The 21,611-nt window shown below is 55.4% G+C and overlaps 1 protein-coding gene across 7 annotated transcripts in view; it reads left to right on the top strand.

Annotated features, from left to right (window-relative positions):
- ABCC6 (ATP binding cassette subfamily C member 6) overlaps positions 1-21,611 on the top strand; it is a 56,335-nt gene that overhangs the window by 11,330 nt on the left and 23,394 nt on the right. For 6 of the 7 annotated variants that reach the window (XM_004441835.3, XM_087417012.1, XM_087417014.1 and 3 more), the window contains 11 exons: positions 2,488-2,691; positions 3,876-4,053; positions 6,610-6,771; positions 9,616-9,708; positions 11,243-11,446; positions 12,362-12,508; positions 14,032-14,119; positions 17,171-17,246; positions 18,400-18,526; positions 18,731-18,907; positions 21,008-21,175. In XM_004441835.3, the coding sequence (XP_004441892.2) occupies positions 2,488-2,691; positions 3,876-4,053; positions 6,610-6,771; positions 9,616-9,708; positions 11,243-11,446; positions 12,362-12,508; positions 14,032-14,119; positions 17,171-17,246; positions 18,400-18,526; positions 18,731-18,907; positions 21,008-21,175 (1,624 nt within the window). The remainder of the gene's footprint in view (positions 1-2,487; positions 2,692-3,875; positions 4,054-6,609; positions 6,772-9,615; positions 9,709-11,242; positions 11,447-12,361; positions 12,509-14,031; positions 14,120-17,170; positions 17,247-18,399; positions 18,527-18,730; positions 18,908-21,007; positions 21,176-21,611) is intronic. The other variant, XM_087417013.1, reaches the window with a different exon arrangement.

Here is a 21,611-nt window from a genome sequence, read left to right as displayed (position 1 = left end):
CCCTGACCAAGTCAGGTTCACAAGATATGTTTGGCCCGCATGGTTTTTTGTTGTTCTTGTTGTTTGGGGCTTTTTTGTTTTGTTTTTTTAATAGGTTGCCAACATGTAAAATCTTAGAGATGTCACATAAAAATCTGGAATTCTGGTCTCTCTTAAAGGAGACTGGTAGTGCTGGGTTACATCCCTGCGTGGCAACAGGAGAGTGGATCTGAGTCGTGGCTGCCCCATGGAAAAGGGCGTGTGCTCCTCAGTTTGCCCCAGTCTCCACGACTCCCTTTTGTACCCCGCAACTTACGCCCGGCCACTCACTCACACCCCCTGTCTGGCCCTGTGGTCATTTTGCAAGTCCTGCACTAAGGGGCTTTCCGAGCAGCCCGAGTAGAACTGAGCAAACCATCCAGCTGGAAAGAGGCCTTCACAGTCACCTCTGCACCCACCCATTTTACACATGGAAACACTGAGGTTCCAAGGGGAGGGGACAGAGCAGGCATTTGAACCTCACTCTCCTGGCTCCCATGCCAGGTTCTGTGCACAAACCAAGCTGCCTGCTTCCTTCCTTCCACAAATCTTTGTAACATTATGCATCTGGCACTCCTATTAGGGCCTTTGCACACGGCAAACAATCTGTATTTGCTGAGTGCCTACTACCTCAGGAGCTGACCTAGGTGCTGGGGAAAATATGAGCAAAATGCCTACCCACCTGGAGTTCTAACAAGACAGAGAAGTAAAGGAGAGAGTTGAGGAGGGTGAGCACGGCTGTGACTTAAACAATGGGATCTGATGGGGGCTGGGGCGTCAGGGGCGGCCTCTGCGAGGAGGTGACATCCTTTTGGCATTTGGACCCAAACACCAAAATGTTTGTGAGCGACGGGCCGTGCCCAGCTCAGTGATGGAGGCCAAGCCACAACCCTCCAGAGACGCCAAACCAAACAACACGCCCGGCCAGGGATGAAGGGCAAGGCCTTGACCTTGTCAGGGGGCGTCTGGCCACCTGCGCTCGCCAAGGTTCTTTTTTAATTTTTGGTGGGGAGTGGGGCTCACAGACAGGCACTATGTGAACCATGAATGGAAATCTGGGCTGGAATCCAGGCTCTGTCCTCGCTGCGTGACCTCGGGTAGCTGTCCCCACCTCTCGGAGCTTCAGTCGACCCCTAGGTAAAATGGGGAGCCCGTGATACCTACCAGGCAGGGAGGCGAAGAGGAGTCCATCCGCTCGTGCGTGGAAAAGGCTGGTCCCAGTACCAGGCCCCCCATCCCAGCTCTGGAAACGGGCAGTGAAATTGCTGATAACCTCATAGGCTGTCAGAGCGGGCAGGGACTCAGAGGGTGGGACCAGCCCCGTCCTTTCAGCCCCACAGAGGCACAGACCAGAGAGAGGAACAGTCTGCCCAAGGCCACACAGCAGCCGGGCTGTCAGCAGCTGCCTCACTGCCGGTCTCTCCCTGTGGCCGAGGACCAGCCTGCCTCAGGCGGGGCCCCGGGCTCCCCCTGCCTCCCCCCAGCTCTCCCTGTGTCCCCCGGCTAGGACAAGGCCAGAGATGTTCTGCATCAAGCCTGCCTGAGCTTCCACCTGTGGTTTCATCTAGACCAGAAGTGCCAGGCCCACGGACATCAGCTGTGATTCTAAACCGGTTCTAAACCGGTTCAGAACCACCCGAGGGCTGGCCGGTTGTGGAAGTGAAGGAGGGGAGCTGCAGAATGGATCAGAAAGGGCTCGGGCTCTGAAGGCAGAGAGTCGGGATCAAATCCCAGCTCTTTTACTTCTCAGCTGTGTGCCTTTGGACAAGGCACCTCTCTGAGCCTTAGTTTCCTCATCTGTGAAATGGGAATAACACTCGGCTTGCTGGGCTGTTAGGACTAAAGAGGACCTGGCACACAGCAGGCGCTCAATGCATGTGCATTGCCATGGCCGTCCCTGAGGCCTTAGGGCTGCCCTCCTGCCCCGCCACACCCCTACCCTGGCTGATTGTCTCATAAGCGGGTCCTCTGGGGGACAAGGAAGAACAGCGGGGGGAGCGAGGCTGGGTCCACGCCCACCCATCCCCACTGTTGGGAAAATAACCCTGGAATGCCTGGTCCTGATGCTGGCGGCTCCGCGGCCACCTCTGAGAATGTGGTAAAGGATGTCTTCGTCCGTTCAGCTGCTACACAAAATAGCACAGACGGGGGGCTCATAAACAGCAGAGATGTATTGCTCGCAGTTCCAGAGGCTGGAAGTCCAGGATCAAGACGCCAGCAGATTCGGTGGCTGGCGAGGGCTGTGTTCTCACTGTGCCTCATGTGGTGGAAGAAGGAAGGAGCTGTCTGGGGTCGCTTTGATAAAGGCGCTAATCCCCTTCATGGGGCTCCACCCTCGTGACCTCATCACCTCCCAAAGCCCCCACCTCCTAAGATCATCATACTGGGGATTCGTTGCACCACGAATCTGGGGGGAGACACACTCCGTCTATTGCAAGGACCCAGAGCAAGTTTCTCCTCTCCCCCAAGGCACACCAAGGCGACGGCATTGGAAAGGAAAGGCAGCCATGGCCTGGAGGCCCCTGAGACCGAGCCCCTCCTGCAGCGAGGGGGGAGCCAGAGGGGCCCGCTGCTGAGGGCCATCTGGCAGGTGTTCCGTTCCACCTTCCTCCTGGGGACCCTCAGCCTCCTCATCAGTGACGTCTTCAGGTTCGCTGTTCCCAAGCTCCTCAGGTGGGTCCTGCTCGGGTGCCTTGCTAAGGCTGGTGGTCCCTTCACCGTGTCCTTCCAGGGCCAGGGGGGCTTCAGCTCTGCTTCTGCCTCTGCCTGGACCTGTGGTGCTCAGGGCACTGGGCGATGGGTGAAAAGGAGACTGAGGAAGGATAAAAATAAGTGAGAAAGCGACTGACCTCAGGGAGGGAAAACACGTGAACTCTATCCGGACTGTATCAGTTAGCTTTTGCTGTGTAACAAAACACCCCAAAAGTAAAGGGCTTAAAACCACATATCTGCTGACAATGTTGTGGGTCGGCAGTTTGGGCTGGGCTCAGCTGGGCGGTTCTCCTCTTGGCTGGACTTGCTCGTGCGTCTGAGGTCGGCTGCAGAGCTGGCTGGGCACTGGCTGGTCTGAGACGGTCTCAGCTGGGACGGCCTGTCTCTGCTCCACACGGTCTCTCATCCTCCAGAAGGTTAGCTCTGGCTTGTTCTTGTGGCCGCGTGGCAGGGCTCTGAGACAGAGCAAAAGCTGCATTTTCTCCTGAGGCCTGGGCTCGAAGCTGGCACGGTTTCACCTCCACTGTATTCTGTTGGTCAAAGCTGGTTCCTCCACGCCCAGATGCGAGGGGTGGTGTGTTCGTTTGCGAGGGCTGCTGTAACGAAGGAGTACAGACGGGGGGCTTAAACGGCAGAAATTTACTTTCCCACGGTTCTGGAGGCTGGAAGACCAAGATCGAGGTTGGCCTCCTCTGAGGCCTCTCCTTGGTTCGCTGTGTCCCCACGTGGTCTTTCCTCTGTGCACACGCACCCCTGGTGCCACCTTCTGTGTCCAAATTTCCTCACAGTCAGATTGCATCAGGGCCCATCCTAACAGCCCTCTTTTACCTTAATCACCTCTTTGAAGGCCCCACCTCCAATACAGTCTGAGGTCCTAGGGGTTAGGACTTCAACATGTAAATTTTGAGGGGACACAATTCAGCCCAGAAAGGGTGGGGATAAAAACTCCACCTCTTGGCTGGAGGAGCCACAAGTCACATTGACAATGAGCAGGGAGAATCATTGCAGCCGATTTTGGGGAACAAAAAAAAAATCTACCGCAATGTCTGATCCTCCAGACCCGGCCGGGCTGGGGCACAAGCCCAAGACAAAGCCCTGAGTGCCTTCTCTCACCAGCTGCACCTTCTCCCTCCCTCTCCCACAAGCCTTTTTCTGGAATTTATTGGCGACCCTGAGGCCCCAACCTGGAGGGGCTGTCTCCTCGCCGTGCTGATGTTCCTCTCCGCCTGCCTGCAAACGCTGTTTGAGCAGCAGTACATGTACAGACTCAAGCTACTGCAGATGAGGCTGCGAACGGCCATCACTGGCCTGGTGTACAGAAAGGTGAGCCCTAGGGGAGAGGCGTGGGCCTCTCTCTTCTCTCCATCCTGCCCTGATTTACATACAGATGTTCCAGCCGGGAAGGATAACATCACTGACCTGTTAATATCATCTGTGCCTGAAAACGCACTTATTCATTACTTTAGTCGCTTGCGCTACACTTTCACCTCCTAGATTATTTCCATAAGGCCTTGCGTGATCTGACCCTGGGACCTTTCTGACCTTATATATCACACACCTTCTCTCTTGCTCACCCCTCTCCAGCCACAGACATGCCAGGCAGCCTCCCACCTCAGGGCCTTTGCACTTGCTGTTCCCATTGCCAGGACATCCTTTCCACTCCTCTTCATGTCGTTGCCTTCCACTCATGCCCCATGAAGATAAAGGGTGAACCTTCAGGCTGTGCGGAAATCAGATAAAGGAGGACTGTCAGCTATGTTGCCAGGCAACACTGCTTACATTAAAAATGACCCCTGACCCACTGGTAGATTGCATCTGGGCTGGAAGTTCTGTTAGTGAACTATGAACACCTAGTGGGAAGCCAGAGCTTTGGGCTTCCCTCTGTGCAGGGACTCTTGTCCCCTCGGGGGACCCCGGAAGCAACCCCATGAGACTGCTGCTGTAAGGGACGTTGGCTCCTGTGGGGTCTGGCGCATCTGAGCCAGGGCCGTCCAGTCCCGAGGGCGGCGAAGGAAACAGCTCCTGCATGGCCACATGGGCGGCTCCCGGGACTGCCCTGCCTGCTGTGTCCCCCGAGGAGCACGCTGCAGCTAGGTGTGGCCTGTCCAGTCTCGTGAGTCCAAATCTTGAGCTGAGGCTGACGGGAAGACGGCCTGAGGGCTCTGCTCGTCCACTCCCCACCCTTAGGGAAGCCTCCTTCGTCTTCTGATGAGGTCAGATCCACCCTCCGGGCTGCTTCTACATTAACCGCCTCTTATTTTCTGTATCTGGTGCTTTGACACCTGGGGTCTTGCCAACCCTGGAGGGACTGCCCCTCCCAGGGCTGGCCAGTCCCTAGAGATAGTAAAGGACTCCCCTGAGAGCACGCCTTTCATATGCGAACCCACCCATCCAGAGCCCACTCCCAACCGCCTCCTTTATGGGTCCACACTCGGGCACAATCCCCTGCCCTGATCACCCCAGGGCACGCGCCAGACCACTAGACCCAGCTCCTGGGCCCCAGAGCCTGCTGAAAGTCTTGGAACAGAAAAACCACAGTACAGGCTCTTGCCCACCATCCCCTCCCCCCTGCCTCTGACGGACCCTGGGGCATCTCCACGTGGCCCCCCATGGTATGCAGTGCCCCTCCTCTTGAGATCTGGGTATAATAAACCATCCTGTCAATGACAGTTGTCTCCTGACCTGCTGGCCTTGCCATACCTGAATAATAATAAAACCTACATTTTCAAACCCTTCGTGGCGCTCATCATAATTGCCATTAAAGAATGAACTATGTGAGTCTGTACTTAACTTTGTTCCCCAGCTCAAACTTCACTCCCAGGAGAGCAGGCCCCCTGCCTTTTGTTCACAGCCGTGTTCTCGGTACTCGGCTCAGTGTGAGGCGCAGACTTGGTGCTCCATAAAAATCTGAAGATTTTTTGGAGAATTTCTACACTCAGTCATTCCTGGCTCACTCCTTCACCCCCTCGCTCCTTCCCCGCATGCTCAGCAGAGAGAGGATTACAAGTAGAATTTAGCATTCAAAAGGCTGTAAGGGGTCTACTGTGACCCCAGAGTTAGGGCAGGTTTGGTCCTGCCAGAGAACCAGGGTGGTGTCTGAGAGGCACATTAAATGTCCACGGGGCTCAATCTAACACCCCGTCTAGCCCGTCATGCCTTAGCCATCCCAGATTCCGATCCTGGTCTAGCCACTTGCAAGCCCTCTGACTTTGGGCAAGTCGGTCAATTTCTCTGTGCCTCAGTTTCCTGAGCGGTAAAATGGGGTTAGTAATTCTGCATTTCATTGATGCTAGTCTCACTTTTCTTGCTCGCTTTTTAACGCTTCTGAGATCAAGATGCATCTTTTGTGTCTTAATCGGCATTGATTTTTTTCCTTAGTCGTACAACAACAGAGAGCGTTTTCTCCATGGCATTTTAGGTCGCGTGAACTATGGCGGTGCCTGCCCCCTCCGGTTGTGCGATGTGCCCCATCACAGAGAACCAGGAGACTGTTCATTTAGCACAGTGGCTGGGACCCGGTTAGCACTCAGCAAAGGACCCCCATTATTGTCATGAATCCGAGGTTTTCACGTTTTATGTTAATAACTATTATCGCCCCAGTGCTTTAGGGGTTTCAGAGTATTTATGGTTCTTTCGTCTCCGTGGTTCTCACAACGGCCCTGGGAGGTTGGCTTTAGATTTGACTAGCCCACTTTACAGAGGAGTGGACTGAGGCTCGGGTGGTAAAGAGACCTGCCTCTACCAGCAAGGGCAGCCCAGCTTAGACCCAGGCCTGCTGAGTTGCTGTGCTCTTGCTCAGTCCACGCCATGGGCCTCCCTCCCTGCCCCTCGCCCCCTCCTTCCCTCCAACTCAGGTCTCGATCCTCCTGCCCCGCCCAGGTCCTGGCTCTGTCCAGCGGCTCCAGAAAGGCCAGTGCGGCGGGGGACGTGGTCAACCTGGTGTCCGTGGACGTGCAGCGGCTAACCGAGAGTGTCACCTACCTCAACGGGCTGTGGCTGCCGCTCGTCTGGATCGTGGTCTGCTTTGTCTACCTCTGGCAGGTGGGCTGGGGCAGAGGGAGGCAGATTTGAGCTGAGTCCCCCTCTTCCTCCCCGCCCTCCCCCTTCCTTAATCTCGTCTCCATCACGGCACTGTGGGCTGATAGAATGGGCAGAGTCTTAGACAAGGATGACCTTCACTTGACCCTGGGCAGGATGCAAACCCTCCTTGGGCCTCAGTTTCCTCGTCTGCAAATTGATGATGGGGATGAGGATGACACTTCTTGGGTGTGATATCAGGGTACCAAGCAGGCAGAGTAACCGTGTTCTGAAGTTACCAGTAACTCAGGGACATCGGCGCCGTCAACAAAAAAGACAGAAGGAGAAAACTTTAGGGGAAAGAATTTGCTACCTAGAAGTGGCCACGTGGCAAAGAAAATCAGAGCTTTTTCTGACTTCCTTCCATCTACTTTGTGGTGGAGGATTTCCTTTTTTTGTTTTATTAAAATCACAGGGGGCCGGCCCCGTGGCGTAGCAGTTAAGTGCGCGTGCTCCACTTCGGTGGCCCGGGCTTCAGATCCCGGGTGCGCACCGACGCACGGCTCATCAGGCCATGCTGTGGCGGTGGCCCACATAAAGTGGAGGAAGATGGGCACAGATGTTAGCCCAGGGCCAGTCTCCCTCAGCAAAAAGAGGAGGATTGGCAGATGTTAGCTCAGGGCCGATCTTCCTCACAAAAAGAAAAAAAAAATCACAGACTTTGCCGTGGGACTGCCTGGGTTCAGATCTTGCTTTCACCATCACCTGCAAGTTGTAAAACCTAGCACAAGTACCTTAGCCTCTCCTTGGCTTATTTGCCCATCGTAATTAACAATAGTGTCCCTGCCCTCGTTGATGTGTTAAATGGGCTGATACCTGTAAAGTACTGAGATCAGGGTGTTGCACCCAGCCGTACTTTGTAGGTATTTCCGAGTATTGCTAATTACGCATGGGGGTGGGGCAGTCCACCGAAGATCTTACTCCTGCTCTGCTCCCCCGAGGTGAATGCCAGGCTCAGGAACTTTTCTGTAAAGGACCAGATCATAACTATCGTAGATGTTGGAAGCCATACGATCTCTCTCAAAACTATTCAACTTTGCTCTTCTAGTGCAAAAGTGGCCACAGACAATATGGATCCCAGAGGCGTGGTTGTGTCCCAATAAAACTGGTTATGGGCATTGAAATCTGAATTTTACATAATTTTCACGTGTCACGAGATAGTCTTCTTTTTATTTTCTTCAACCATTTACAAATGTAAAAACCATCAGCAATTTTTGTACAGCTCGCCAGCTGTGCAACCACGGGGGAAGGGATCTGACCATGCGCCACAGTTCACAGGCCCCGGGGGGGGGGTGTGTCTGTGGCTTATTGATTGTCAGTGTGGCGTACTCTAAAAGGCCACCTGGTGCGCGTTATCATAATTATTGCTCCTCTGCTGCCCCCACCCACCCTGTAGGACAGAGGGCCAGGACCCTTTCTGACTCGAGACCTTGTATTCCAAGGCCGAGCATACAGTAGGTGCTCAGCAAGTACAGGTAAGGCACTTCACACAGTTCCTGACTGTGGTCCCTAAACCTTAGCTGTTAGTATTAGGGACAGGGGGAGGGAGGGAGGATGCGTGGGAAAATTCAGGGCATTGAGCCAGCAGGCTCATGACCAGAGCGAATCTGCAGACGACACACCCATCAATTTCCCCGCCTCTTGACAGACGGTTGCCAAGATCAGAGAGTCACCCTGAGATCCTGGTTAAGGAGAGGGGGGCATTGGGGTTGCTACAGTTAGCGTCTGTAGCATTTTTGCCAAATAACACCACTTTTGCAGAGAGAGTTTAACCTCTGTTCACATTTCTTCCAGTATTTTCCCAACTCTGGCCGGGACGGGCTCGTGTTTGCCTTCCGGGCACTTCTCCATTTAGCCACTGGGTGGCGCCCTTGCTGTGTAAATGAAACACACTGGCTTGCTGGGTTACCAAGGAGATTTAAAAAAACAGTGTTCTCAAGGGCTGAGAGGGGAAACTGAGGCCCGCAGCCTGGAGGGACGGGTGGGGCTGGTCTAGAGAATGGTCCCAAATAACCTTGGGAGGAATCTCATAAAGTCACAGCCACTTAAAAATCGTTTATTCTGCCCCTCACCTGCATATTTTCCAGAGAGAGAAACCAGAGCCAAGAAGGAACGTAAATGTCCCAAAGTCACAAAGCCGGGCGGGGAGTGAGGGGTGGGCTGCCAGACAAAACACAGGATTCCAGTTAAATGTGAATTTTAGATAAATGGAATATTGCATGGGACACACACTAAAAACTTACCTGAAATCCAAATTTAATTGGGCGGGCATCCTATGTTTATCTGCTAAATCTGGCAGCCCTTGTGGGGTGAGGTGAAGACTGGGGTACTCATTGACTCTATGACAGCAGCACTAACTAGGCCCCGGGACCAGCTCTATTTCTACTTAACAGATAAGGGAACTGCAGCCCAGGGAGGTTAAGTAACTTGCTCAAGGCCACACTAGTAAGTATCAGGGCCAGGATTTGAACCGGGATCCTGAGTCGAGATGTCTGGCTTCCCCATTCTGGCCAGGCACGTCCCCTGGCCCCGCGTCTAGATGCATGACCTGTGTTAATATCGACCCCACCACCACCAATGTGTGAGGTGCGTCATTCCCCTCCCTGATCCATCTACAGCAGGTGTCTCCTTCCATGGAGCCCCGTGAGTCCTGGTCTCCGTGACCCCGTGGGTGCCCTCATCAGTCCCCCTGACAGCCCCCCTTAGGACCCAAGTCTGACCCCCTCTCCCTAGTACTGACCAAATCTCTCAGGGTCTACAGCTGGGCTCCTGGAGGTGTCTCGTGACATCCTGCCCCTCTGTGTGCAGCTTCTAGGACCCTCTGCCCTCACCAGCGTTGCTGTCTTCCTGAGCCTCCTCCCTCTGAACTTCTTCATCACCAAGAAGAGGAACCACCATCAGGTCTGACGTTTGGGAGAGGGGACAGGCCAGGGGGGAAGTGGGGCGGGGAGCCTGCAGGTCCTGGGCCTGGCACTCGTGCAGGGAGGTGGGGGGGGGGCGGGCCTGGCCAGCAGTGGTGTGAGCCTTTCCCATCACGCAGACCTGTGCCCCCCACGTCCCCCCATCTCGGTGGATGGCAGCTCCATCCCTCCTGCGTTCAGGCCACAAACCACACGTGGGTCAGCATTGTCACTTGTCGTTCTCACACCCCATCCCTCAGCAAATTTGGTTGGCATCACTTTCAAGATGCTTCCAGCAGGTTGCCCCTCCACACTCCAAGCCCCACCGTCTCTCACCGGGATGGCTGCGGCGACCCCCTCGCTGGGTCCTGCTTCTGCCCTGGCCCCGGCCCCAGCCCCAGCCCCCTCACCCATCAGCCAGCGCACCTGTGAAAACCAAACGGGCCGCCTCCCTCTCTGCCCAGAACCTCCGTGGTTCCCATTTCCCTCAGTTGAAGCCAGGACCTTGCAGTGGCCTCACGCTGGGGAAGCCTTGGCTCTCGCAGTTTCCTCTGCCTGCAACGCCCTCACCCCGGACACCCCCGGCTCCCTCCCTCTCCTCCCCAAGTCTGGGCAGCCCCCCACCCGCCCCCTGGGCACAGCAAACACGCCCTCCCTCACCTCCTGCAGCTCATCTCCTCTGCCCACGAGGTTTTGTTCCATAGCACAGGATGCCCTGCCCCTTCATTTGTTGTCTCTCTCATTAGACGGAAATGAGAGAGGCGCCGCCATTCCCCGCGGCAGAGGACGCTCACTGATGCAGCCTCACCTTTTAGAATAGCGCTTGGCGCACAGGAGGTGCTCGATAAATACTTATGAACTGAGGAGGAAAGGAAGGCAGAAGGGAGGAAGGTGGTTCCCACGTAGCGTGTTTCTCCAGCCTCCTGTCTGGCCTCCTCTAAGCCATTCTCCACACAGTGGCCCCTCTGACAATGCCCCTCGTGGTGACACACGGAGCCCCCAAACTCCTCTGCTGATGTTCAAAGTGAGCCAGCCCATCTCCCCCCCTTAGCCCAGCGCACACCCTCCTCTGTCGCACTGGATGTCCTCCGAGTCGTGGGGCCCCTCCATCTTCCCCGCCCACCTCCATCCACCCATTCTCTGCAAATCCAGCCCCTCCTCATCATTTAAGATGTAGCTCAGGTGTCACCTCCACCTCCAGGAAGCCCTCCTGATGGCACCACCCCTAGGCTGGTTCAGGGACTCACCTCTTCCCTGGGCTCTGGGGGCTTCCCTCCGTTATGACGCACCCTCCGCCACCCGCGATGAGGGCAGAAGCAGGGGGCCAGGACGGAGGCCCCTGCAGTGGTCCAGGCACAGGATGGCGGTGGCTTGGGCCAGGACTCTGGGGACAGAGATGCTGGGAGGCAGACAGCAAGGGGCCTGGTTTGGATACGGAATCAACAGGATTTGCTGGTGGGGGGTATGGCGGCTGCAGGGCAGGAGAATCCGAGACGTGTCCCTGTCCTCTCCTCTCTCCCGCCCTCCGGTCCCAGGAAGAGCAAATGAGGCAGAAGGACTCTCGGGCGCGGCTCACCAGCTACCTCCTCAGGAACGTGAAGATGGTCAAGGCTCACGGCTGGGAGGGGGCCTTTCTGGAGAGAGTCCTGCGCATCAGGGGCCGGGAGCTAGGCGCCTTGAGGACCTCCAGCCTCCTCTTCTCCGTGTCTCTGGTGTCCTTCCAAGTCTCCACGTTTCTGGTGACGTCACTTGGGTCTCCCTGCAGAGCACAGACTGGGGGCGGGAGGACTGGGGGGGAATGAGGTAGGTAGAGCCCTCCAGAGATGTAATTTACAAATTGCTGCGGGATCAGCCTTCCCAAAGCACAGCTTTGACTTCAGTCACACTGTTGCAAATAAAGCTACAATGACCCCCCGCTGCTCACAGAACAAAATCCCAACTCTTCATAAAACATTCAAGGCTGGTGACAACTGGGCCTTAAACCACTGTTTCCAGAAGGATTTAGAACCCCATGGGCCATCTGGTGTCACCAACTCAACACTCAGAACCACAAGTACCATCACTGAGAACCATGAGGGCTCCCTGAATAGGATCACTGGGTCGCCATCACACCGAGTGACCGTCACATAGAGTGACCATGACACCAAGTGACCATCATCCCATCACCAAGTGACACCTAGAAGCAGAACATCACCAACACCTAGAACCACCTTCTAGGGACATCTAGAACCACAAATGCCACTGATACCCAGAGCCCTCAAGTGTTGCTGATACCTGCGACGTCAGAGTCAGCTTCCAAGGGATTCTAGAATCACAAGTTCCACCCATGTCTAGAACCACAGAAATGCTACCAAGATGGAAAACTGCAGTGTCCCCCAATGCCTGGAACCAAGAGCTTCTGATACGTAGAACGAGGACCACACACAGAACTCCCTTAGTCAACACATGGGGGTATTTTAAGAGAGACTTCCATAGATTCCATGACATAGGAATGAGGACTAGGGGGTTAACACGATTGGGGTGAGATCTGGGTGGAGAGGAACCCATTCCAACGTGGCGGGCTTGCCCACATGGGCCCCTGGAGACCCACAGCTTGCCCAGGCTTCCCTGGCTGCACTCACAGCTCATTGTCACCACCTGCATGTCTCACCCAGGTAGCGCTGGTTGTGTTTGCTGTCCATGCTCTGGTGGCCGAGGAGAATGCCATGGACGCCGAGAAAGCCTTTGTGACCCTCACGGTCCTCACCATCCTCAACAAGGCCCAGGCTTTCCTGCCCTTTTCCATCCACTCCGTGATCCAGGTGAGGCAGCGGGGAGGGGCGGCCGTCTGGGAGGAGTTTGCAGGGGTGTAGGGGGCTGTGCCTAGACTCCATCCACCCACTGCCAGCAGAGGAGGAGGAGAGAGGAAGAGGGAGAAGGAGGCTATGAAACAGAGCAGGAAAAAAGGCGAGGAGCAGCAGAGGATACAGTGGGAAGACACCAGCAAACATCCTCAGAGTCCGCAGCCTCAGCGATCCAGCAATTCCACGCGCGAGAATTGATTCCGGTTCCCTTTTTATACAAAGCAATTTTATTTGGTTTCTCTTCCTTTACTGTCTCTATTCACATCGTGCCTCCTCGGCGTGATGAAAATGAGAAAAGAGTTGCCTAGCTGAGCCATCTCTGTTTTAATGGCCGCCTCTTTCATTACCAAACATGGGTTTGGGGTTGGGAGCAGAGAGGGTGCCCCCAGGTGGACGAAGTTTGGAATCATTCCTGATAATGGCCTGATCCTTCCAATTATGCTAATTAGGAGCAAGGAGGTGGAAGGTAACCACCACCATCACCCTCACCACCGTCATCACCACCACCATCATCATCAACACCATCATCACCACCACCATCATCCTCACCACCATCATCACCACCACCGTCGTCACCACCACCATTATCACCACCATCACCACCACCATCACCACCACCATCACCCCCACCACCATCACCCTCACCACCGTCATCACCACCACCATCATCCTCACCACCATCATCACCACCACCATCATCACCACCACTATCATTGTCACCACCACCACCATCATCATCACCCTCATCATCACCACCACTATCATTGTCACCACCACCATCATCATCACCACCACTATCATCGTCACCACCACCATCATCACCACCACCACCACCACCATGACCACCACCACCACCATGACCACCACCATTATCACCACCACCACCATCACCACCACCACCATCACCACCACCATCACCCCCACCACCATCACCCTCACCACCGTCATCACCACCACCATCATCATCACCACCATCATCACCACCACCATCACCCTCACCACCGTCATCACCACCACCATCATCATCACCACCATCATCACCACCACCATCATCACCCCCACCATCATCACCACCACCATCATCACCACCACCATCGTCACCACCACCATTATCACCACCATCACCACCACCATCACCCCCACCACCGTCACCCTCACCACCGTCATCACCACCACCATCATCCTCACCACCATCATCATCACCACCATCATCACCCCCACCATCATCATCACCACCATCATCACCACCACCATCGTCACCACCACCATTATCACCACCATCATCATCCTCACCACCATCATCACCACCACCATCATCACCACCTCCACGTGCATCCTTTTCCGTGACCTCAACAGCTTTGTGCTAATGCCTTGAAAATGAGCAGGGCTTGGTAGACAGGAAGCTTGAGAACCCGATACACGAAGTCTGAGTTCTTTTTTTGCTCTTGGGGCACGGGTGACCTGGGCTTTGGTTTCCCCAGGCGAAGGTGTCTTTTGACCGTCTGGCCGCCTTCCTCTGCCTGGAAGAAGTTGACCCTGGGGCCGTGCACTCAAGTCCCTCCAGATGCTGTGAGTGCAGAGTTCAGCAGGAGGGGTGTGTGGGGCAGGGATCTGGGGATCGGTGGGGCTCCCCCGGCCCACTGCTGGGAAACCAGGGTCCCACCTGGGGGACCAGCAACAAGATGGCACATGCCATCATGCCATCGCTGTGTAACTTGGAAACCGGCACCGCGCTGCTGCTTTCTGCCAGTCCTTCAGCGACTACTCCCTGAGCACCTACTGTGTGCCGTTCTGGATGGAGAGCAGGGAACATCTTAACAGACCAGGTCCTTGCCCTCAGGCAGAAAGTCCAGGGAGTTGAGCATGGCAAAATAAAATTGGAGAGATTATGGGTGCCATTGTAGGATGAGACCCGCCAAGCACGGGTTATCGGGCTTCCCCGCTCTGCCTGTCCATTTCTCACCCTACACCTGCAGGGCTAGCGACATTAACTGCTGCAGTGGCAGGATGAGCCGTCATCAGCTCAAGACCCTCCCCTGTCGTAACTGAAGAATCGTCAACCTGCTTACCTAGGACACACCCGCATGGTGGTTAAGAGCACAGCCTGTGATGGTGGACTCCCTTGGTCCAAATTCTGGCCCTGGCACCGATCCCAAGCTTGGGACATTGGCAAATTGTTAATCTCTCTGAGGTTAACCCTCAGGATTAACCTCTCAGGGTTCCCATCTGCAAAATGGGCGTGATGACCTTCACAGCACCCCTGCCTAGGATTGTTGTGAAATGAGTTCCTTTAGGTACTGCACTGAGAGCAGGGCCCTGCACAGTCGGCATTCAATGCGTTTTAGTTATTATTGTAATTCTTAGAGAAAACCCCACAGAAGCCAGCACAGAGGGCTTTAAATAACCCAGAACTGGTGTTTCTGAGGCTACTCAAAGCTCTGGCAGGTTTTCAGCTGGGTGCAGCTTTGTTGAACTGAATCGGTGTGATACAGGTTCACTTCCTGGGTCTGCCACTCCCGGCTGCATGGCCCTGGGCAGTTACTCCTCCCCTCCAGGCTTCTGACTCCCAGCTGCCAGGTGGGGCTGTGCGGGATCGTCCTGAGGGCCACCAAGGGACAGCAAGTCCCCGGCTCTCAGGAGCCGCTCAATAAATAGCTTAGGGTCCGTGATGCCCATGCCATTATCCCACTGGAGGGCCCCACGGACCCTGGACCACAGACCCCTGGGTCTTATTTGAGCCATGAGTTTGACCCCCTGGTCACCTGCCTGGGGCCAGAGCCTCAGTCTCTCCCGTCCCTGCTCTTCCCCCAGAGGCGTGTGCCAGTGCGCTGAACACAGACACCAACAGCTAACGTTGACCGAGCACTGACCACATGCCGCCATGCAAAGTGCTGGAGATAGTGAAGATCCCATCCCACCCTCCACAACACCAGGGCCAGGTGCTTCCCATTCTTCCCCTCCACAACACCAGACCCACCCATTCTACAGAGGGGGAACCCGAGGAGAATCCCCACACCCCAGGCCATTAAGAAAGGACAAGCCGCGGCGGCCCGGGGTTCGCTGGTTCGGATCCCGGGCGCGTACCGACGCACTGCTTGGCAAGCCATGCTGTGGCGGCGTCCCATATAAAGTGGAGGAGGATGGGCACAGATGTTAGCCCAGGGCCGTCTTCCTCAGCAAAAAAAGTGGAGGATTGGCGGATGTTAGCACAGGGCTGATCTCCTCACAAAAAAAAAAAAAAAAAAAAAAAAGAAAGGACAAGCCTCTCTAGTAGGGTAGCCAGATTCACAAATGAAAATGCAGGACTCCCAGTTACATTTGAATTTCAGATACACAGAGAATAATTTTTTTAGTATAAGTATATCCGATGCAATGTGTGGGGGCACACTTATACTACAAAGTTCTCACGGTTTATCTGAAATTCAGATTTACCTGGGCATCCTGCGTTTTATCTGCAGCCCTCCCCTAGAGACCATCCAGGCCAGTGGGTGTCAACCGTTGGTTAGATGTGAGATGCTCAGGCCTCACCCCACGGAGAGTCTGATTTATTGGTTTGGGTGGAGCCGTGGAGAGCATTGTGTTTTAAAACATCTTTCCAGGTGAATCTTTTTTTTTTTTTTTTTTTTTAATAATTTTATTTATTTATTTTTTCCCCCAAAGCCCCAGTAGATAGTTGTATGTCACAGTTGCACATCCTTCTAGTTGCTGTATGTGGGACACGGCCTCAGCATGGCCGGAGAAGCGGTGCGATGGTGCACATCCGGGATCCGAACCCAGGCCACCAGCAGCGGAGCGCGCGCACTTAACCGCTAAGCCACGGGGCCGGCCCATATGTGCGTTCAGAGTCCAAACCCAGTAGTCTGGTTCCTCCTTCATTGTACAGGTAAATTATCTCAGACGCAGAGACGTAGGGACTGGATGTCCCTGGTCACACCTGCTGTCCCAGTGAAATTAATAACCCTCCCTTCACTCTCCAAAGTTACAGATTGGGTGATAAATTATATCAGAAGTCCACCAGCTTTTTCTTTAAAGGACCAGATTGTGCATATTTTAGGTTTTGCAGGTCATACCGTCTGTCACCACTGCTCACCTCTGCTGTTGCACCATGAAAGCAGCCATAAAAAAACTTAAATACGGGCCAGCCCCGTGGCATATGGGTTAAGTTCACGCGCTCCACTTCGGCAGCCCAGGGTTTGCAGGTTCGGATCCCGGGCACGGACTAACACATGGCTTGTCAAAGCCATGCTGTGGCGGCGTCCCACATACAAAATAGAGGAAGATGGGCACAGTTGTTAGCTCAGGGCTAATCTTCCTCAGCAAAAAAAAAAAAAAAAACTAAAACTTAAATGAATGTGCATGGCTGTGTTCCAATAAAACTTTATTTATAAAAAAAGGCAGTAGGTGGGATCCGGCCCCTGGACTGTGGTTTGCCAGCCCCTGAATTATATAACAGGGAGAGAATGTGCCCACCCCAGGGTCACACACAAGCCAGTGGGGAGCAGGACGGTTTGTTCAGTGGGGGAGATTTCCTGCTGCCTCTCGGGGCCAGTTCCCCGGGGATCTGTCAGAGGAGAAGGCCGGCCAGAAGCTTCTGGTGTAACTGGCATTTCTGCCCTGCAGCTGCCGGAGAGGACTGCGTCCGCGTGCGCGATGGCACCTTCGCGTGGTCCCGGGAAGGCCCTCCCTGCCTGCACAGGTACAGACGGCCTCCCTGGTCACTGCCTGCCCGTGGGCGGGGAAGTAATCTGGGAGAAGAGCTTTCTGGACAGTGGGAGTAGCAAGTGCAAAGGTCCTGAGGCAGGAATATGCCTAGACTCAGGTTTCTCAGCCTCAGCACTATTGCCATTTGGGCTGGGTGATTCGTTGTCGGGGCTGTTCTGTGCATTGCAGGATGTTTAGCAGGACCCCCGGTATCTACCCACTAGATTCCAGCAGCAACTCACACCAGTTGTGACAACTAAAAATATCTCTAGATGTTGCTAGATGACACCTGGGGGGCACAGTCACCCCCAGTTGTATTTGAGAAAAGGAAGTCAGCGTGGCTGAGGCAGAGCCCCTGGGGGACAGAGCAGTAGGAGGTCGGGTGTCCTTCCTGATTGTCTGGACTTCAGCTTCTATTGGAGTGAAGTGGGAGCCACTGGAGGGCTTCAGCAGGGAGGGGTCATGATCTGACTTGGGTTTTAACAGGTGCCTCTGGCCGCTAAGTGGAGGATGGACTGCAGGACGCGGACAGGGGCGGGGGACAAGGGCAGAGGAGGGGAGAGCAGTGAGGAGCCTATTGCAGTAACCTAGACAAGAGGCCATGCTGGTTACACCCGCCTCCTCCAATAAACTGTGTGTGTGTGTGTGTGTGTATGTGCACATAAAGATGTGAGCATGCATGCGTGCACATGCACGAGTGTATGTGTTAGAGCGTGTGTTCATGTGTTTGTGTACACGTGCATGCACGTGTGTGTGCATGGGTTGTGCATACATTGTGTGTGTGCCTGCATGCACGTCAGTGTGTGTACTTGTGTTTGCACATGTATGTGGTGCGTGCGGTGTGCATCTGTATGTGTACTTTTATGATGGTGTGCGTGTGTGCGTGTGTATGTCCATGTGTGCTGTATGTGTGTGGTGTCATGCATGTGTGCATATACACAAGTGTGCTTGTGTGTGCACACGGGGCAAGATGGCTGCTCAAATAGTCAGACAAGGATGGGAAGAGGGAAGGACTGCCCCCACGTCCTCTTAGCCACCTCCTGGACGAGTCCCCAGCGGGCAAGGCTGGCTCTGCGTGGGGTTCACTGATTCTGCACAGCCTCAGGCTGGGCCCTCCCCAGGGACGCGTCTCCCCTGTGTGTTGCCAGGATAAACCTCACCGTGCCCCAGGGCTGTCTGCTGGCTGTCGTTGGTCCAGTGGGGGCAGGGAAGTCCTCCCTGCTGTCCGCCCTCCTTGGGGAGCTGTCAAAGGTGGAGGGGTCCGTGAGCATCAAGGTGAGGCCGCACCCCTGCCCGTCTGCTAGAACGTCCCCATCCTAAAAGCCATCCCTGCGCCTCCCTGCTGCTCCCTCGCAGCCCCTCGGTTCACTCTCCCCACCTTCCACGGCCCCCGCGAGCCCGGCTCCCACTCCCCCTCCAGAATCGCTCCTTCCTCCCTCTTCATCGGCCTCCTAATGGCCAGGGCGAGCTCTGTTGTAGGGTCCCGTGGCTTACGTGCCCCAGGAGGCCTGGGTCCAGCCCACGTCCGTGGTGGAGAACGTGTGCTTCAGGCAGGGGCTGGACCCGCCGTGGCTGGAGAGAGTCCTGGAGGCCTGCGCCCTGTGGCCAGACGTGGGCAGCTTCCCTGCGGGGCTCCACACCCGAATTGGGGAGCAGGTGAGGCTTGGGGGCTTCTTGGGACAGGGGCGTTGTGGCTGGGGGCCGTTTGCCTCCCTAACGTGGTGGAAGGGACGAAAGGGTGGGGGGCTGGGAACTGGGGGAAAGAAAGGGCCCAGCTTAGGGCCAGCACACACTCGCTGCTCCATAAATGGTCATTCACGAGTGAATGGTTGGAAATAGACACAAAGGCAGGGATTGGTGGTGAGGGGCTCTCCAACAACTGGGGGTGAGGCGACCTGGGCTCCCGTCCCGCCCTGCCCTGCCTCACCGAAGGGTCTGGGCAGAGGTGTCCGATAAACAGGATGTACGCGCCTGGAGCCACAGACTGGGCAGGGTCAGCAAACCATCACCCACAGGTCTAATCCGGCCCACCGTCTGTTTCTGTAAAGAAAGCTGTGTTGGGACACAGCCACGGCCGTTCATTTCCCTGTGGTCCATGGCTACTTTTGCACAAGAGGGCAGAGATGAGCAGCTGTGACAGAGACCGCGGGGCCCTGCAAAGCTTAAAATAGTTACTGTTTGGCCCTTTACGGAAAGAGGTGGCTGACCCCTGGATGAGGGAGTTGAGAGAGGACGTGCAGGCATTAAAGTTCAGGCAGTGGGTGAGGTTTCCTGGAGAGAGGAGGAGAGGGCCCAGGAGAGGGAGCGGCGCCTGCGTGGGCCGAGCCAGAAAGAGCGGCTTCGAGGAGCATCGGGGGAGGAGGGCGCGGCTTCGTGGAGGCCGAGGGGAGGGGGTTTCAGAAGGAAAGGGGTGCCCGCTGCCCTCTACGTCTGTCCCGCTGTATCACATCCTAAACCAAACGTGTGCTCTCCCGGAACCCCCTCCGCCCGCAGCCTGCCCCGTCCCGGGTGCTGGAAGCTCCATCCTTCCAGAGCTCAGATCCCAAACCTTGGTGTCATCCTTGATTCCTCTCTTTGTCTTACACCCGCATCTAATCCAGCAGCAAATCCTGCCGGGTCCACCTTCAAGCAGACCAGAATGTTCTGGTCCCATCCGCCATCGACTCTCCCTAAATTGCTGCAGCAGACCCTGACTGCCCTCCTTGATTGTCTCACCCCTGATAGGCCCATCCCAGCATGGCAGCCAGAGGGATTCTGTTCAAACACAGGTCAGATCACGTCTTTCCTCTGCTTGGAATCCTCCAGGGTCTTCCCAGTTCCCTCAGAGTCAAAGCCAAAGCCCTGATTGTCACTGACAAGGCCCCCCACAGTCGGGTCCCGGTTATCTCTCTGACCCCAACTCCCATCATGCTCCCCCTTTCCCACTTCACTCCAGCTGTATAGATCTCCACGATGTTACTTGAACACCCAAGCACACTCCTGCCTCAGGGCCTTTGCACCTGCTGTTCTTGCTGCTTGTCAAGCTCTTTCTCGGGAGTCCACAGGGCACATCCCTCACTTCCGTCAGGTCTTGACTCAAATGTCACCTCGGTGGAGAGGCCTTCCTGACCACCTTACCCAGCACAGTCACCCTGCTCATGCAGCACACCCTCCACCCCTCCCCTGTCTTATCGTTCTTCAGAGCACGTTAACACCTTCCTCTGGACGATATATTTCACTTGTTTGCTTATCGATGATCTGTCTCCCACCCCACCCTCGTTAGAGTGAAAGATCCGTGAGAGCAGGGACTGGGTTTCGTTCATGGCTGTGTCCCCAGAGCCTAGAACACTGCTGCTATATAGTAGCCACATGGTAAATATGAGTGGAATGAATGAATGAACAAATGAATGAATAAACGAAAATAAAGACTAAAAAGCTACCACTGGATTAGGCCACAGAGAAATGACTGGTGTCCTTGAGGAAGGCTATGTTGGGGGAGAAATGGGAACAGACGCCAGACTCCAGTGGAGGGAGAAGTGGGTGGGAGGCGAGAGAGTGGACGTGGAGCGTGCAGACACCTCCTCCAGGAAGCTTGGCTGGAAAGGGGAGAAGCAAGGCTGGGTGGAGGTGGGGGGATGTTGGCTTGAGAGCAAGTGTTGAAAGCTGGGAGGTGGCCCTGGGAGACACCTCACTCTGAGGAGCAGACGTGGCCCCCGTCGCCCCGGCTTCCCCCAGCAGCCGTAGACGCAGGTCCCCGTCCCTTTCTTGTGGCCACAGGGCATGAAACTCTCTGGGGGCCAGAAGCAGCGGCTGAGCCTGGCCCGGGCCGTGTACAGGAAGGCTGCTGTGTACCTGCTGGATGACCCCCTGGCGGCCCTGGATGCCCACGTCGGCCAGCACGTCTTCAACCGGGTCATCGGGCCCGGTGGGCTGCTCCGTGGGACGGTGCGTTTGGGAAAATGCGTCAGAGAGCACAGGGCCAGGCAGAGACAGCCCTTATGGTCCAGTCTGTCTCACCCCACCCTCCACGGGTCCAGTTTTCCTCTTTGTAGTGGTCAGCTTTGGCTGTGACAATGCTACGTAACAAACAACCCCTAACCTCACTGGCTCACAACAGCGGTCACTTCTTGCTTATGGGTCTGTGGTTAAACTACTACAGCTCTGCCTCAGGCCACCGGCCAGGTTCAGGGGAACTCCGTGTCTTCTGGTTTTAAGACAGCTTCAAGGAGCCCCTCTATGCCTCTATTGGGACATGCTGTTTTCTAGAAAGAAGGCAGGAGCACAAGAAGGGGAGCTCTCCCCACTCTGAGCCCAGGGACACTGCCTGCCCCCCGCCCCAGCTCTGGAGCACTGGTCAAGCACGTGAGCGTAACTTCCACCC

This window comes from Ceratotherium simum, chromosome 26 (assembly GCF_057802395.1).
Source record: "Ceratotherium simum simum isolate JZ-2026a chromosome 26, ASM5780239v1, whole genome shotgun sequence".
Lineage (NCBI taxonomy): Eukaryota > Metazoa > Chordata > Mammalia > Perissodactyla > Rhinocerotidae > Ceratotherium > Ceratotherium simum.
The sequence above is the reverse complement of the archived record's forward strand: the minus strand, read 5'-3'. Positions and strand labels throughout refer to the sequence as shown.